Source organism: Quercus suber, unplaced genomic scaffold, assembly GCF_002906115.3.
Source record: "Quercus suber isolate HL8 unplaced genomic scaffold, Cork oak 2.0 scaffold_120, whole genome shotgun sequence".
Lineage (NCBI taxonomy): Eukaryota > Viridiplantae > Streptophyta > Magnoliopsida > Fagales > Fagaceae > Quercus > Quercus suber.
This window is the reverse complement of record NW_027069585.1, coordinates 957,234-974,224: the sequence shown is the minus strand read 5'-3', so window position 1 is coordinate 974,224 and position 16,991 is coordinate 957,234. Positions and strand designations below refer to the sequence as shown.

The 16,991-nt window shown below is 35.5% G+C and overlaps 1 protein-coding gene and 1 pseudogene across 1 annotated transcript; one reads left to right on the top strand and one right to left on the bottom strand.

Moving 5' to 3' along the window:
* Window positions 1-71: 71 nt before the first annotated feature.
* Window positions 72-2,036, top strand: LOC136068543 (protein transport protein SEC13 homolog B-like; annotated as a pseudogene).
* A 4,363-nt stretch (window positions 2,037-6,399) lies between these two features.
* LOC112027251 (lysine--tRNA ligase, cytoplasmic) lies at window positions 6,400-12,832 on the bottom strand. Its single transcript, XM_065775850.1, has 15 exons — window positions 12,767-12,832; window positions 12,482-12,647; window positions 12,287-12,380; window positions 11,284-11,369; window positions 10,273-10,397; window positions 10,136-10,194; window positions 9,090-9,219; window positions 8,696-8,978; window positions 8,481-8,577; window positions 8,235-8,391; window positions 7,833-7,976; window positions 7,661-7,729; window positions 7,427-7,570; window positions 7,250-7,301; window positions 6,400-6,519 (listed from the first exon to the last, which is right to left on the bottom strand). Exons 1-15 carry the CDS (start codon window positions 12,824-12,826, stop codon window positions 6,503-6,505), a joined length of 1,683 nt encoding a protein of 560 aa, XP_065631922.1. The 5' UTR covers window positions 12,827-12,832; the 3' UTR covers window positions 6,400-6,502.
* Between the last annotated feature and the right edge of the window lie 4,159 nt (window positions 12,833-16,991).

Genomic DNA, 16,991 nt, shown 5'->3' with positions numbered 1-16,991 from the left:
GTTCTAATGAGCCCAGCCCAAAACATCATTAAAATCCAATCCAAAAAGAAAAATAATAATAATAATAAAAACAAATCCAATAAAAAAAAAAACGAAACAAATCCGAATCGGAGAGACTGAAAGAGTCTGAGAGAGCAAGAGACAACGCCGCCGCCGCTCCGTTGTGATCTGAACTTGTGTCGGTGAGTTTTGATTTATTAACGTTTTCCTCCTTTTGTTGTTGGTGTGTTGATGATTTGATTCTGTTGGGTTTGTAAGTTCAAGATTTAGATTAGGTGTGTGGCTTATTAGGAAATTTGTAGAAAAAAAATGATAAATGAGATTTGGATTTTTTGTGGGGTTTGTTCAAGATTTGATGAATTTCATTTCATTGTCTGTGAATTTGTAGCACTTGGGGTATGCTTAATTTGATTGATGAATTTGCATAGCTACTTGTGGATTAGTCATATTCATGCAATATTTGCAAATGATGCAACTTGCTATATGGGATTTGATCTTATTCCCTTATAGCAGTGATTTCATAGCTACTTTTATATGCAGCATTAAATCTCAGATATCTCTCAATAATGCAACTTGTTATATGAGGCTGAGCTCAGATTTCTATGATTTTCTAGCTTAGAAATAATGGGTAGCTCATGAAATTTATTCAATTAGTATTTTTAAAGATTTGCGGAAAACTTAGAATTTTGAGGTTTTTATTATTTTAGTTTGTTTTTCATGTTCTTGCACTTTCTTAGGAATCAAATAGTGGGTCTATGTTTAAAATTTTAGATGATTTCACTTTTTGAAGGATTTGAAATTATGTGCAAAATCAATTGGAGTATGAATCAGTTATAATTTAGGTTTACTTCTTTTGTTCTGAGCAGTGTTAAAAATGCCTTTGCAAGAGATTGAAACTGGTCACCAAGACGTGGTCCATGATGTAGCCATGGATTACTATGGTAAGCGTGTTGCCATGGCCTCATCAGACCACTCCATTAAGATAACTGGAGTGAGCAATACGGCCTCTCAGCAGCTTGCAACGTAACTGGTCACCAAGGACCTGTTTGGCAGGTGGCATGGGCTCACCCAAAATTCAGGTCTTTACTTGCTTCATGTTCTTATGATGGGCAAGTGATAATATGGAAGGAGGGTAATCCGAATGAGTGGACCCAAGCCCATGTCTTCAATGACCACAAGTCATCTGTCAATTCTGTTGCTTGGGCTCCTCATGAACTGGGACTTTGTTTGGCATGTGGTTCCTCAGATGGGAATATCTCAGTTTTCACTGCAAGACCGGATGGTGGTTGGGACACCTCAAGGATCAACCAGGCTCACCCAGTTGGTGTCACATCTGTTTCATGGGCTCCCTCAACAGCTCCCGGGGCTCTTGTTGGTTCTGGCTTGCTTGATCCTGTTCAGAAGCTCTGCTCGGGTGGTTGTGATAATACTGTGATGGTGTGGAAGCTCTATAATGGGACATGGAAGATGGATTGCTTTCCAGCTCTTCAGATGCTTACGGATTGGGTTCGTGACGTTGCCTGGGCACCTAACTTGGGACTTCCGAAATCTACAATTGCAAGTGCCTCACAGGATGGCAAAGTCATCATATGGACTGTGGCCAAGGAGGGGGATCAATGGGAAGGCAAGGTTCTGAATGATTTCAAGACTCCTGTTTGTAGGGTCTCCTGGTCGCTAACAGGAAACATATTGGCTGTGGCCGACGGAAACAACAGTGTGACATTGTGGAAGGAAGCTGTAGATGGGGAGTGGCAACAGGTGACCACAGTTGAGCCTAAGAATCTTTTATTTTTTTTTTTGACAGTTAGCTCCTAAACTACTGGATCCCATTCTGAATCTTTTTCATTTACATGTATTAGGACTTATTGTTTGTTTACATATTCATGTATTTTATTACTTTGCTTGATATTGTCGAAAGTTTCAAAGTTGTGAGATTATATCAAATGCCTAGACCTGCCTAAAACGATTGTTGATTGTAGTTTGTCAAAAATTCTCTTGAAATTGTTGAATTTGGTCGTGGTGGATTTCTAATATCAGTTTGAAATTTTGTCAGTCTTTTAGTTAGTTTTCTGCTAATCTACATTTATGAGTGTAACCGTTTGCTGATTAATTAAAATAAATACATGTCTTTATATGATTCCACATAGAATCCACCCAAATGCCATCCCACCCTTTATCACTGAGCTGAAGTGTATTTTCTTGGTCGAATTATACAATGAGTTTTGGGAAATTTTTTGTTTTTGGATATCTATAGAATGTTTGGTTTTATTTAGGGTTATTGCTGTGGTAAGAATTGTAGACTAGTTTAGTTTCCCTTCTTTTGCCTTAAAAGGGACTTAAGTTATTGTAGCATCTGTCAAACCCTACTATGTGGAACTATGATGTTGCAAAAATGAGTTATCCACTTAAGTTATCATAGTCAAACCCTACTATGATACTGTCATCGTCTGTGATGATACACTTGATCACATTGAGATGATAGATGAGCATGAAATTTTCTTCCCTCAAGTATTATTGACTAAACAAAGACATTCCCTCTTTGAGGGGCTAATTTGCCCAGTTGGGAAATGGTCAACTGATGTATTGTACATTTGTGCTTTGCTTTAGGTGGTAATGGATTATTATTCTATCTGTGTAACTATGATGTTGCAAAAATGAGTTAAGATGCTCTTCCTAAAGATCAGCACATACAAGTAATATTCAGTTATCCAATGATTCTTTAACTCTAGTGTGAGTTTGGATAGCACTGAACACGTGCGTTTTGCTTAAAAATGGTGGGTCCCACGGTACTATTCATGAACCCACAAAAGTCATCATAATACAGATTTCAATATAAATTTAGGTCCCACGGCACTATTCACACATTTAAAAATTATTTTGCTACAGTGTTTTCAGTTTTCAGCAATAAGCAGTATCCAAATATATCTCTAGTGTGTTTATATTCAGTATTACTTTCAAAGATAGATAATTGGGGTAAATATATATTAGAAGTTGGATTCGAAAGAAATTGGTTTCAAGAAACCAGGTATTCTTGTTTCTTTCCTTTTTTTATAATTCGTTGCTTATAACTGAGGTGGGTGATTTGAACTTGTACATCTCCATTGGAAACATAGCGGTTACCAATTGAGCTATAAGACTTTTTACGAAAGTACCTTAAACGTTTGTCAGATTTGTTTTATATGTAAAAATAATAATAATAATAAATTATCATGTTTCACATAGACATGGTCTTAAAAAATATATCTCAATGTGGACGCTAGATGAAAATCTTAACTTTGGATAGACAATCTTCAATGCGAGTAAGGTCTTTAGTTCCCATGGAATGAATCAAAAACCACCAAGAAAAGCCTATGACAAACAGCACCGCCGAAAAGGAAGAAGCCCGTTAAGAAGGTGATGCTTGAAAGACTGCATCTTGCTAGGGACCTGTAGGAATAGTCTCAAAGAGAATCCATTGATTCTTCAATACAATGAAGGTCTTTAATGATCATCGCGTGAATCGAGAACCACCACGAAATTCATATATATATAACCATTAAAGAGGAAAAAGCTCGTGAAGAAGGTGATGAATGCGAAAGACTCTATCTCACTAGGGACGTGCAAGAGTAGTCTTAAGGAGCATTTACTCTTCTACTTGAATAGAAAAACATCAAGAAGACGACTAAATAGAGAGACCCGACCTAATAGAAAAATGTTAGGACCACAACTATTAACACAACTTGTCACGTGACAAGTTATTAGTGGTGGGTCCACACTTCAACTACTTACAACTTGTCACATTGCGAGTTGTTTGTGACAAAAGTTGAGTAAATAGTTGTGGTTCTAGCATTGTTCGATACAATAACATAAAGAGATTTGGAGCAATAGCACAAGTAGGCATATCTCCAACAAGTGTTTTGTGTGGAGCATTAATGAAATATGGAAGTCAGATAGTAGGTCAAGCATGTCATCATAACAAAATTGACATGTGAGGGCTCTAAGCTAATGTGAGACGCAAGGCGGGTGTCTTCAGAGTAAAAGGCAGTTCACACACCACAAGAAATGCATGATTGAGACTCAGTGCTTGAGGGTGTGTGTGACACCAAAATGACAATTATTTAAGGACATGAATGCAAATTTGAGAAGCTTAGATATAGATGGGATCCCTAAAGATCATATCTTTAGTGTGATCTCTAATGTTGATAGCAAAAGCAACGATGAAGGTTGATAAGGGACAATGATTATGACTGTAATACCATGTTAGAATAAAAAGAAAAAAAAATGATTTAGAGAGAATAAGAAAGCAAAAAGAATTAATTAACATGATCTAATTTGATGGCCTAGGTATACATTGGAAAAGTCCTAAGCTAGTACATCTATGCTGTATTAAATTGGTTATTACAATGAATCCAATATATGATATATTAGGGTTAGCATGATAGTTTTAAGACAGTAGTAGTTAGTGATAAAAACAAACATGGTTTCCCTGTTATTCTAGAAAGGGCAAAATTTTAGAACAAATTTTTAAATGTTGTACATAGGGTCCCTAATTGAATTCAATCACATGATTGTATTGACTAGTAAAAACAATGTTATCTTTTCCAAAAAAAAATAAAAAATAATTTTACCTTGTGCATTGATCAATTCAACCACTTTAAAAAAAAAATTATAATTTTATAGCTGGAGTGGGAGGATTTAAACCCTAAATATATTTGTTAAAACGCTATGAAGTGTCAGTTGTGTTACTAGGCTCTTAGTGCCAATGCAATCACATGACATAATTTAAATGAGAACCAAAGGTACAATACCTAATCAACTATACCTAAGTTTACCTAACTAATAAACTATATCTAAGCTTACCAACCTAATACCTAAGTTTAAACTTTATAAAAAATAAAAAAAAAAAAAAAAAAACATGGTTTACAATATATATACATACATACATATATATATATATATATATAGTAATATTCTAATAAGGCCACGCTAAAGTTAAACGGTATGTAATGCTAGGTAACTCTTTGAGATGTTACATCGTCCCATAATTTTTTTTATTGAACAAATATTTTAGCAAATTACCATTGAGTTGCATTCTGTTCTTACACTACTGTAAACATATTGAACTTTTCTAATCAACAAAACTTCAGTTACCTTTTCAAAATAATAAATTTTGGAATATCTTTAACTTTAAAATTATGCTTGAGATTTTCAATAAAATAATAAATAGCATCCAATTAATACGAAATTGAAAGTGTTATTAATTTGTGTAACATCGCAAAAAATTACGTAATGTATAACTTAATCTTGACCCATGAAACTTTTCCAATATATATTCTATGAGATCAAATTCTACAAGGATGTAGTGTAAAATCTAAGTTTTACCCTTTCAATCCCAACATTCCACATTATCATATTATATATTAAAAAATAGGCACAACCGCACCCAATCAATTCTAATATCCATTTAAAAATCCAACTTAACTATGAGTTTATTGAGATGTTATTATGTGTAATAAAATGTATTGAGTTTTAAATAAAAAACTGATGTGATAATCTCTTATTAAATAATGTAAACTGTAAAATATAGATTTTACACCCTATCCTTACCAAATTCAAACTCATACACGTTACCTAAGCACAAATTTGCAATAAAAACAATAGAATTTTATGATATATATGGTGTGCACAGTAGAATACACAGAGCTAGAATTCTAGTGTCAAAAATATTTATGGGTCAAAAGCAGGCTAAAAAATTGGGGTCAATTAAGACAGTTAAAAAAAAAATTCCAAGTTAGTAATAGGCTACCTGCCTTTCATTTCAGTATTATTTAATTGCATTTCCGAAATTAAAGCTTGATGCTACGCCTAAAGCTGCATAATTCAATAATTCTTGCTCAACTATGCAGACAAAATTTCTCTCTAAACTAGTTTGAAGAAAAACCCTCACACTCCTTTTGACCACTAAATTGCATATTCTTTATGCTCGTAACATGCACGTCAAATTTCGTTCATATCAGATGTTATTTACTATTAGATCAATAAACCTATTTTTTATGCATAATTTTTTACCATAAAACTTGATCTTTAAACTTGTCATTGATGATATAATTATTGATCTTTGATCTTCTTAAAATTTTGCAAGCATGGAGTATATAATAACATGCAAACTAATGATTAGATTTTCAAATTTTGCATCCAATAAGAAAATATAAGAGTTTCAAGGGTTTTTCTCCAAACTCCCAATTATGTATAAATATATGAGAGAGAGACAACGACAGTTCTAATAACTTGTTTCTTCATTTAATTTCACATGATATTTTAAATTTGCCAAAAACTAAAAATAAAAAGATATATGAAGAATTACACAATTAGTAAATTGAATTAACAAGAATGGATGGTATTTCGACCCATAAAAAGTGACAAAATCCCCAAGAAATTCAGTTATGACAGAAATCACATCGATCAAAGGTTCATGCCAGATTGCTGGGATGAGAGCTCCGGGTTTCAGAATTTTGAAAATTTCCTAAGCTCCTGCATTGCCTAAAGGAATTCCAAGGGACCAAGTAAGTAAGTCAAAATATACAATACTCTGGGACATGGACAACATAACCATAGTTACCAAAACAGGAACAAAAAGTGAACTGCACCAAACATCAAACCACCAATGAATTGGTATAATGGTTAATTGGTTCATTAATTGAGTCATTCGGTGAAAAAAAAAAATCTGATTAGCCATTACTAAATTAAATAAATATGTAAGCTGTAAGCATACTAAACGTTGAAATTAATAAAAGTATAATTTCATAGAATACATAGGCCTCATTGAAATATAGAATTCATGAATTTCTATTGACGACGACAAAAAATAGAGCCTTGAATTGATACCTTAGTTAATCAATCAAGGTTTCAAAGTAAAAGACTTAAAAAGTATTTCATTATAATTAAATATTGAAAGAAAGCAAGATTATTTGGTTAAAACAACCTTTAATTAAAAACTCACTTTAAAAAATAAAAATAAAAATTTATTTTGCAAATCCAGTGTTTCTTTCATACCAAACCAAAACCCTACATAAATGATTTGAAAGTTCGACAATTAGTTCGGTACAACTTTAATAAATATAGATATAACAGCATACACCTTAGACAGAACACAAAAATGCCATCAGCACAATATACAGGAATGAAACCTGTAACTGAATACGAAAGAGACAGAAAAGACTAGCATCAACTAAGACAAAAGCATAACATGGGCCAAACTGAAAATGAGTACCTTTAGCAGATGGCTCATCTTGAGGTTTCATGGCTGGGAAGAGAAGAACCTCCTGTTACAAAATAGCATATGTTGAGAGCCCATTGAGAACATAGAGCATACACATACAAGAATAAATGAGACAAATGCAAACAGGCACAGAACCGAGAGAGAGAGAGAGAGAGAGAGAGAGAGAACCTTAATGTTTTGTGAATCAGTTAACAACATTGTTAGCCGATCAATACCCAATCCCCAACCGGCTGTTGGAGGCAACCCATACTCAAGAGCCGTACAAAAGGTTTCATCCAAAGCCATTGCTTCATCATCACCAGATTGTCGATCCTGCATGCAGACCACATATCATTCAGAAGAGTTCCAGAGGAATTTATTTAAGGATAAATCCACTGCACACTTAAAAATTGATGCATGAACCTTGAGCTGCTCAGCAAATCGCTGGCGTTGTACCACAGGGTCATTCAATTCAGTGTATGCATTGCAGAGCTGAGTGGTTACAGAAAAATTAAGTCAGAATCATGAATTATAAAGCTGAAAATTAAATGATACATAGAAAGAAAAAGAAAACAAGGTATCCTAAAAAGCATACTTCATGCTTGTTAATAAATAACTCAAAACGCTCAGTAAGGCCTTTCTTCGTTCTATGCCACTTTGCCAAAGGACTCATTAACTCAGGGTGGTTAATGATGAAAGTAGGATTTGTACAAGTCTCTTCCAAGAAGTGTCCTACAAGCTGCAGTAACAGAAAAAATATATATAACCAATTCTCATAAATTGTCTGAGCAGCATGCAAGCAAGAATAGTCTACCTTAAGGAACAAAATCAGATCAAGTCAGAAAACATCATTGTCAGAACAAAAGAAATTACACACTTTTTTCTGATGCAGAATTACTTAATTATACATAACACAGGATCACAATGCCAGTAACTACCTACTTTATGTTCAATAAAGTAATAAAAATTTTTAAAAAGGACCAAGCGAAGAACTGACTTTGTCCAACAAACGTGCTGTTGTTTCAGGAGGGGCACATTTGATCTCATACTTCGTGCATACATCTTTCAAATATTTGTTGGCCTCATCACTAGAAAAGTCCTTGGGAATATTGAGGTTCGCCATCTTCTCTAATTCTTCTATCATGTCAATCCTTCTGCCAGAGTTAAAACAACCAATTTCATATATTTTCATATTCACGTTAATGTTATACAATTTGTGAGAGATACTATATAGATGACAAACCTAAAAGGTGGAGTGAAGTCAATCTCAATTGGATCCTCATTCAGCCCATTTGCATGATATTTAATTTTATATCCGCCTGTAAGTTCCTTTACCATCCCTGTTACACATTACAATGTCAGGAAAAATCCAAGTATTTTGGAGGATAAAATAAAAATAACTTCACTGCCCGAGTGGAATGAAGCAGTTGTTTGCAACATGATCCAAATGACCCTTACCACTCAACATTGTCTCAGTGAGTTCCATCAAGTCATTGTAGTCAGCAAAAGCCATATAGAACTCACAGGTGGTGAACTCAGGATTATGGGTCAAATCGATGCCCTCATTTCTGAACTGCTTTCCAATCTCATAAACACGGTCAAGTCCACCAACAACAAGCTCCTTAAGATAGAGCTCAGGCGCAATGCGCAACAATAGCTTCATGTTGAGGTCATTGTGATGGGTCACAAACGGACGGGCAGCTGCTCCGCCAGCATTCATATTCATCATTGGTGTTTCAACCTGACAGTGAAAAGAACATTGAAGGTAATGAAAAGAAAGTAAAGTCAAGTGCCATATGTAGAAACCACCTGAACGAATTGAATAGATAAAAAATCAAGACAAACAACTAACCTCCATGAAATCACGACTCTCAAGAAAGCGCCGAATATATGAAATGATCTGAGATCTTGTCTTAAAAATTTGTCGAACCTCCATATTCAACATCAAATCTAAATAACGTTGTCGATAACGAGTTTCCTGGCATTAAAGACAACAAAATAAAACACCAGAAAAGGAAAAGAGGAGGAGAAGTGAAAACACAGTCCAAACTGAAAGAAAATAAAATAAATGGACCCATCTCACTTTTATCTGCATCAGGAAAAAATAATCCAATTCATCAGGTTCAAATCACCCCCCACAACCTCAATAGCAACCAATAAGACGTAGATTAAAGGAATCATTTAATTAAAAAGAAACTAGAAAAATATTCCTCAGCAATACAGGTCATGTAAGTCTCCTAGCTACTTGAATTCAAAATAATGCAACACCAAAACTACGTAGAAAAGGATAATTTCTAATAAAAGAAAAAAAAAATCAAAACCAAAAAAGCATTAAGTGGAATAATTCAAAACGTAACCAGCTTTTAGAAATTGTGTAACGAGAGCTTTGTGTTATAAAACTTTAGTGCCTTTAAGCCTGCTAGTTACTTTAGGCTTTCTCCAGAGGCCAACCTATAGTGTGAGCCCCAGGATATAAGCATCAAATCACTTCCAAAGAAATGGTTTGAAAGATTCAGTTTATTAAGCCTAAAGAAACCTTGTTCAAAGAATCACATTCACCCAAAAATTAATTCATTTACCATTCACTTTCAAAGAAACCTTGTTCAAACTCTTTCCGGCTGACAATTAAACTGATGTATTTCTCTTAATGGGTCCTTATAATATAAAGAAATAAATTATATAAAATAAAAACTACCAAAGATTACCACACAAGTATTCGGAACATATTATCACAAGACAAAAATGAAGGTTTGCAATTCATTTTCTCTGAACTTCAGGATATTAATCAGTACCAGATCATATGTACATAAAAATTTTATTTTGGGTGTGCTAAAGAATACAGTTTAAAACAGTGCAACAGGAATTTGGTTGAATTTTAGGATATTAATCAATAACTGGTCTTTCAAAATATATGTTTCAGGATTCCTGGTACATCCTGGGACCCAAGCCTCCTCTTTCTGCAACAATAAGAAAGTAAGGAAGTCAGGATAAGACTGTAACAAGCATTAAATCATTCAGGGAGAAACCATGTTCACCTTCAAATTGGCATTGTCAGACACAGAACCAGCCTTAGGCTTTTGCCTAGGCAACATATGGAGACAATGGGATAAGACTATAAACGTTCTTGGAAAAATAGTTAGCTCCCCTCTTTTAGTTTTCCCTGAATTGAAAGAAAATGTGTTAAATTACCCATTCTCCCAGAAACTAAAACCATTCGAAAATGATGAATTTAATTTGAACATAATTTTAACACTCCCTCTCACGCATGAACCCAACCTCCCCCTCAATAAGTGGGGTCAAACACGTGTGATTTTTCACATTTTAAATGGGAGGTAAAGTGAATTTAAATTACAAATTCTCCCAAAAGTTTAAGTTATTAGGAAATAGTGAATTTAATCATTTAACCATAATTCTAACAAAAGGTAAGTCAACAAGGAAGTTTATAATTTAAAAAACAATGACTCAAAAACCTACAACTCAACTTTCAAATTCAAAAAAAATAAATTATGCCTATAGCTCAAATGGCACCTCCTTCCCTTGTAAGAGAAAGGTTAGGAGTGAGTTTGTGAGTTCAAGACCTACTAAATCTGTATGTAATTATGAGTAAAAAAAAAATGTACATCTATATCACAAGACTGGACCCAGTTCTAGAAGATTTCAACAATCATGCGGCATACTATTAAAAAAAATAAAAAATAAATAATTTAGTTCAACATAGGGAAAAAGACCAAAATGAAGCACCTATTTAAGGGAATTTTCAAGCAAATTTGTATTTTGAAGTTCTACCTACACTCTCCATAATTTTTTCCTTATGCCACAAAATTTTCAATTCATTATCAAACATCAAATGTGTGTGTGTGTGTGTGAGAGAGAGAGAGAGAGAGAGAGAGAGAGAGAGAGAGAGAGAGAGCAAATTAAGTAATTAAAGTGATGGTGATTTCTTCTGTAAACTCAACGGTGTCAACACAGTAAGGAGCAGCTGTATATATATATATATATATAAGTCAAAAGGTTTGTAACTACCCAATTGTAGTAACATCACAAACCTGGAAACCCCTTGATACCAACAATATCACCACGCTTCAATGTCGAATGGAACCGAGAAAATTCTTCCTCGTTCAAATCAGACTTGCTGCATCATTGAAATGAAGAATCTCTTTATCATTAAATTTGGTATATGTGCAGCAAAACTTAAAGGGGGACACCCAGCCGGGGGGGGGGGGGTGGGGGGGGGGGGGGGTGGTACTAATTCATATCAGAACCAAAATTTCCCAAATAGTACCATGTGGAAAGTCTTTATACATATTCATCATCTTGTTTATATAGGTCCTTTATATATATGTGTATATATATATATATATATTTTAAGCACAGTTGAGGAAAGTAGGCAGTGGTACAGAAAGATGCAATAAAGTAAAATGACCTACATCATTCTTTTTGCCAATCTACATAAGCCTTCTGCATACAACTAATCAGGCCTCAAAAACACGAAATTAGCAATAATTTCAATAAATAAATAAATAAATAATTTTAAAAATAAAAAAACAAACAAACAAAGTTTCTCTTACAAGGAACTCGGGCAAAATATTGACATTCAACTAATTGATGAATCACTACCCAAAAATATTAACTTTTTAAGATAAGAAATTTGACATGAAATGCTATGTAACAAGAAAATCCAAATTCCCAAACTAATCACCTATTCCACTATAGAAGATCACAGAGAGAGCAATTTGTGTCCATTCAAAGAAAGAGTCCAAAAGCAAAAACAAAGGCTCTTCTACTAATATGGAAAGATGCCAATGAGCTGCATCTCAAATTGCACCTCCTCTTACAAGGGTAAGGTGGAGGAAGAAGTCATAGGTTCAAGGCCCACATGGTTGCATGAATAACTTACAAATAAAAATTTTAATTTAAAAAAAAAAAATTAAAACTAATAGAAAGATAATTTGTCAAAGACATTGCGTACCTAAAGAAATAACAATGCTAAACTCATAAGGAAAAATCAAATATGAATAAGGGAAAAGAAAAGATACAGTGATAAGATACCTAGCATCAGCCATAACTTGGACTTTAGCAGCACCACCATGTAAATCATAAAAGAATAGCTTTGAAGAAGATGAACGTTTGCTCATGATACGCCCTTGCATAGGAAAGAAAAATTTTTAAAAATAAAATAAAAAAAATCACCAAAAGAAACATGATAAATACCAACCAAATAAATAAAAGCCCTGATTTCAATACCAGCCAAATTTACAGTAACATCCTCAAGATGCTCCCCATTGCCTATGTTTTTATACTGCTCTACATATTTAGGGATAGGCATTGGAACAGGGAATTTGTGAGGATATGGCTCTTCACCAGCTGCCCTCAGAGCTGCAAGATATTTCAGTCTATTTTCGAAGTATTGCTGGAGGAAAAACAAACGAGGAAGATTAAAAGCAGGAGATTGAGATTATAATCAAGAGCTTTGTGGAAAAGATCCAGGAAAAGAATGCTAACTATTGCAGGACAAGAATGGACTTATACCGTTGGATCCATATCTTCATCCTCTGCTGCTGCAGATTTCTTGCTGCGGGAATCTGCCATAGAAGCAGCCTGGAACATAAACACAGTTTATTCTTAATAAGACTTCAATATGCGGCACACCTACATGCTTTTTATACACAAAAAAGCTTCAGCAGCCTTAAACTTCTTTTCCTAGCATAATATGAATTCCTAACATGACTTGAGTTAGGATTCTTACTAGTATTAATTATTAAACTCAACTCCTACTTACATTTGGAGTAGGATTCTACGACTTGTCAACCACGTTCACCTATTTCTAATTGAAATAGAATTCCATCAATGCTTGCATGGCAAGCTCATTATCTTGGGCACAAATCCTACATGGGCTGGACTTCTATTAGGTGTCGTGCACCTCCCAACAACTACATGGATTCTATCCTTTGTACTTGCAAAGAGTACATGTGTTCAAAGTTTATAGAACAAAAGCATTATGCAGAAAAAATAAACAAGAGAGAGAGAGAGAGCACTAACTGGTTTTAGACTTTGAGTTTGAGAATTGGGCATGAAATTATAAGACAGTATTGTGAGTAGTACGGCTGAAATTTATAAAAAAAGAAAAAAAGATATTTATAAGAAGGTTTAGAGATTTAGGGTTTTTAGGGTTTAGAGATTTAGGGTGTGTATAGTTTCAATTTCCAATTATATCCCTTGTAAGTTTTTGTAATTACTCACTTTTCTTTTTAAATTTAAAATATATGTTGGATATAAAAGGTATTTGACAAATCTAAAATAAAATAATTATTTATTTGCTATAAAAATTAAACGGGTTATATTAAATTAGTCATTTTGGGTTGACACAAATAAATTGGCGTGCTAAACGTGTCTATTACGGGTTACGCAGGTTAACCCACTTATGACACGTTTCTTATCATGTCGCTATCGGTTTGACCCGTTTATGGCCCAAACCCATTAAAGCCCAACCCTAACCCGAAAAAACCCATGTCGGGTTTGTGTCGTGTTCACAGGTTGGGTCGAGCATTGACAGCCCTAATACCGATGTACCATTTTAGGTTTATTGTTATTTTTTATATTTGTAAATAAATATATGTGTGTGTGTATTATAATAAATATAAAATTTACCATAAAACACTATCTCAATTCAGAACAAATTATTCTTGGTTTTAGACTTTAGCATCAATTAAAAGGAAAAAAACACAATATAAAAAATAGAAAGCTTAATTTTTCATTGCATACTAAGAAAACAAATAATACTAATAAGTTAATGCAAATAAGTTACCATTCGACCCTAAATTACAAAAATATAAAAAAATTAAAAAAAATTAAAAAATAAAAAACTTTTTTCTGTACCAGCCGGTAATGCTCGAAATCGGCTAGTATAGCCGGTACGGCCGATATTTAAACTGGTACGAAACATTGGTGTTTTGATACCGGTTTACGTACCAGTACGGTACATCCTGGCCGGTACTAGTAGTATTTTTAGATAATGACAAACCAAATTAAAGTAGTATTTTCTGACATTTACATATTATACTTTGGACATTAATTTGGTTAAAGTATAGTGAATTAGATTATTTAATAAATGGTAAATGCTGACTTGTCACCCATGCCAAAAGATGCTATACAAAGTGTGTGTTTTGTGTTAGTCCTTGAGCAACAATTTTCACAAGCAGTTAAGTTAGTAGATTTTTATTGATTTTATCGGTCAATCACTAACATCACTGTATCATCTACAATTCACAACGTACCACTTAACAGTCAAAATATTTTGTCAAAAAGTTTTGTGACGAAAATAAAAAAGAGTTGGTAGGTGTGGTCACTACGAGCTCCATTTTTCTTTCATCAAAAACATTGATGATCGCTAAAATTTTCACAACAATTTTACAACTAGTTTAGCTGCTCTGTCTCCATAGTGTTTGAGCTGAAAATAAGTAGTCAAGTAAGTGACCTAAGATGCCATTTTTGCAGTCAACTTTGTATTTACAGGTGCAAGTAGTTTTCACTAAGTGTCTGGGTCAGCATGGTACCTAGAGACGAAAATGAAGTCTTGTGCTTATGTTATGATACTCCATGTGCTAGTAATCGACTTAACTCAAAACCCACGAAAAGACAAAAACATAAACAAATACATAATGCACGTAAGAAGAAAATAATATATGAATAAAAACAATATTTTCACAAAAGTTTCAAACCAAATTTTATATGACAAATTGGTAATGATAAGGAATAAAAAAAAATAATAATAATATTAATGGTAGGTTTAAATGAAAACTGTGGGGGGAGAAAAACCCAGCCCAGCTTATTCGGCCCAAGGCCCTAAAAGAGGAACATTCTTCATCCGAGGAGATGAAGCCTTCAGTCGGAAGCCCACGCCAATGGGGGATGCCTGGAGACGAACACGTATACCATCCGAGGAGATGCTCATACGTCCGAGCAGTCATGAGTCCTCGGATCCGAAGAGGTTTGATCAAACGCGAGTATGGGAGGTTCAAGTGATCTATTTGACAAGTGTAAGGAGGGAGAGGAACCTCGAACACACATGAAGATAACAGCAACAGGGGAATACATGAAGATAACAGCAACAGGGGAATATCAAGGAGGCGTACTTCAACCACCACATTTAATGCCCTGTACCTACCTTTCTGGCCGCATTTATGTGGACAGGACACCTGAACGGTGCTTTCTCAGCTACCGCCACTCACATAAGGCTAAAGGTGGGATGATGGGACATGTACTCGAGTGGATGCCTGGATGATGAACAAGTGGACGGAGGAGATGTAAGAAGGTAATGCTATATAAGGGAAGGGTACCTCTGATGGAAGGGGATCGAAAAACAGGAGAGAGAAAGGGTACCTTAGATGGTTGTAGCTCCAGCAATTGTAACCCTTGATTATCAATGAACAACTTCTCTTCGGACAGAGTACTCATATTAGTCCGAGAGCACATTAATTCAACTTCTCTCATTGGTGTTGCTGTTTAATACTGTCATTTTCATTATTTGCCTAGCCCTTTCGCCCACTCTCTACAAAATTTATTGTTTTGGGCTCAGAGGGTTCCAAATCCATACCTCCTTGGGCTTGGGCCGCAAAAACTGACCCTACAATTGGCGCCGTCTGTGGGAAGAGCTTGTGCAAGAGTGAAAACAACAGTTGATGATGGCGGGACAAGGTGAACAGCAAGCAGAATCCAGGGCGTCCCAACACATGGACCATTTCGCCAACCTGGAGGGAAGGCAAAATCGTGAGGGTAGCGTACACACAGTGCGCCTTAGCCAGGGCCAATCGCAGAGCGGAATTCACATGTCCCATGCAAAGGGGAACCGCGACTTGCAACTGGAAATAGAAAAACTAAAGAGAGAGCTGCGCCATGCAAAGAGGAAACGGGCTTCCTCGTATTCTGAGGATGATCTTGATGATGAGCGAGATGTCTCTTATCAGCACAAATCCAAAACACCAGCCAGCGAGTCCTACACTTGTGAGGAGGAATCCCATCGTAAGAGACAACGTAGAAGTCCATCACACGAGGACATGGAGAACGATGCCATGAACAGGGCTTTGAACCAGATATCTGAGTCGCCTTTCACGCGCAGGATAGAGGGGGCTAGACTCCCTCGGCGTTTTAACCAACCAACGTTCACCATCTATAATGGTAAGACTGACCCCGTGGAGCATGTGAGTCATTTTAACCAAAGGATGGCTGTCTACGCCAGAGACGAAGCCCTGATGTGCAAGGTTTTCCCTTCCAGTCTAGGGCCTGTGGCCATGAGGTGGTTTGACGGTTTGAAGGCAGGCTCCATCAACTCCTTCAAAGAACTCACTCAGGCATTCGGTTCCCGTTTTGTTACATGCCGAAGAGCGGTCAGACCTGTTTCTTCCCTGCTATCCTTATTCATGCGGGAAGGTGAATCCTTGAAGGCATACTCAGATAGGTACTGGGAAATGTTCAATGAGGTGGAAGGTAACAATGATGCAATGGCCCTCAGCACATTCAAGCTCGGCCTCCCTACTGATCACGGTTTGAGGGCGTCTCTATCTGGCAAACCGGTTGCAAACGTGCGTCAGTTAATGGACCGCATAGAGAAGTATAAGAGGGTTGAAGAAGATCAGCAGCAGGGCAAGGGAAAAGACAAGGTTATCTCTCAGGAGAGGAGGGATTCGCGGTCGGACCGCTACAATTACAATAAACCGCGAAGGGATTTTGCCGGGCAATTGGGATCGATGAATCCTCA

Coding starts and splice junctions, on each gene's coding strand:
- LOC112027251 (XM_065775850.1), bottom strand. CDS start 12,826: ATGGCAGATTCCCGCAGCAAGAAATCTGCAGCAGCAGAGGATGAAGAT. Junction 12,381..12,481: donor TGTTACTGTAAATTTGGCTG/GTATTGAAATCA, acceptor TTCCTATGCAAG/GGCGTATCATGAGCAAACGT. Junction 7,730..7,832: donor TATTTATTAACAAGCATGAA/GTATGCTTTTTA, acceptor GTAACCACTCAG/CTCTGCAATGCATACACTGA.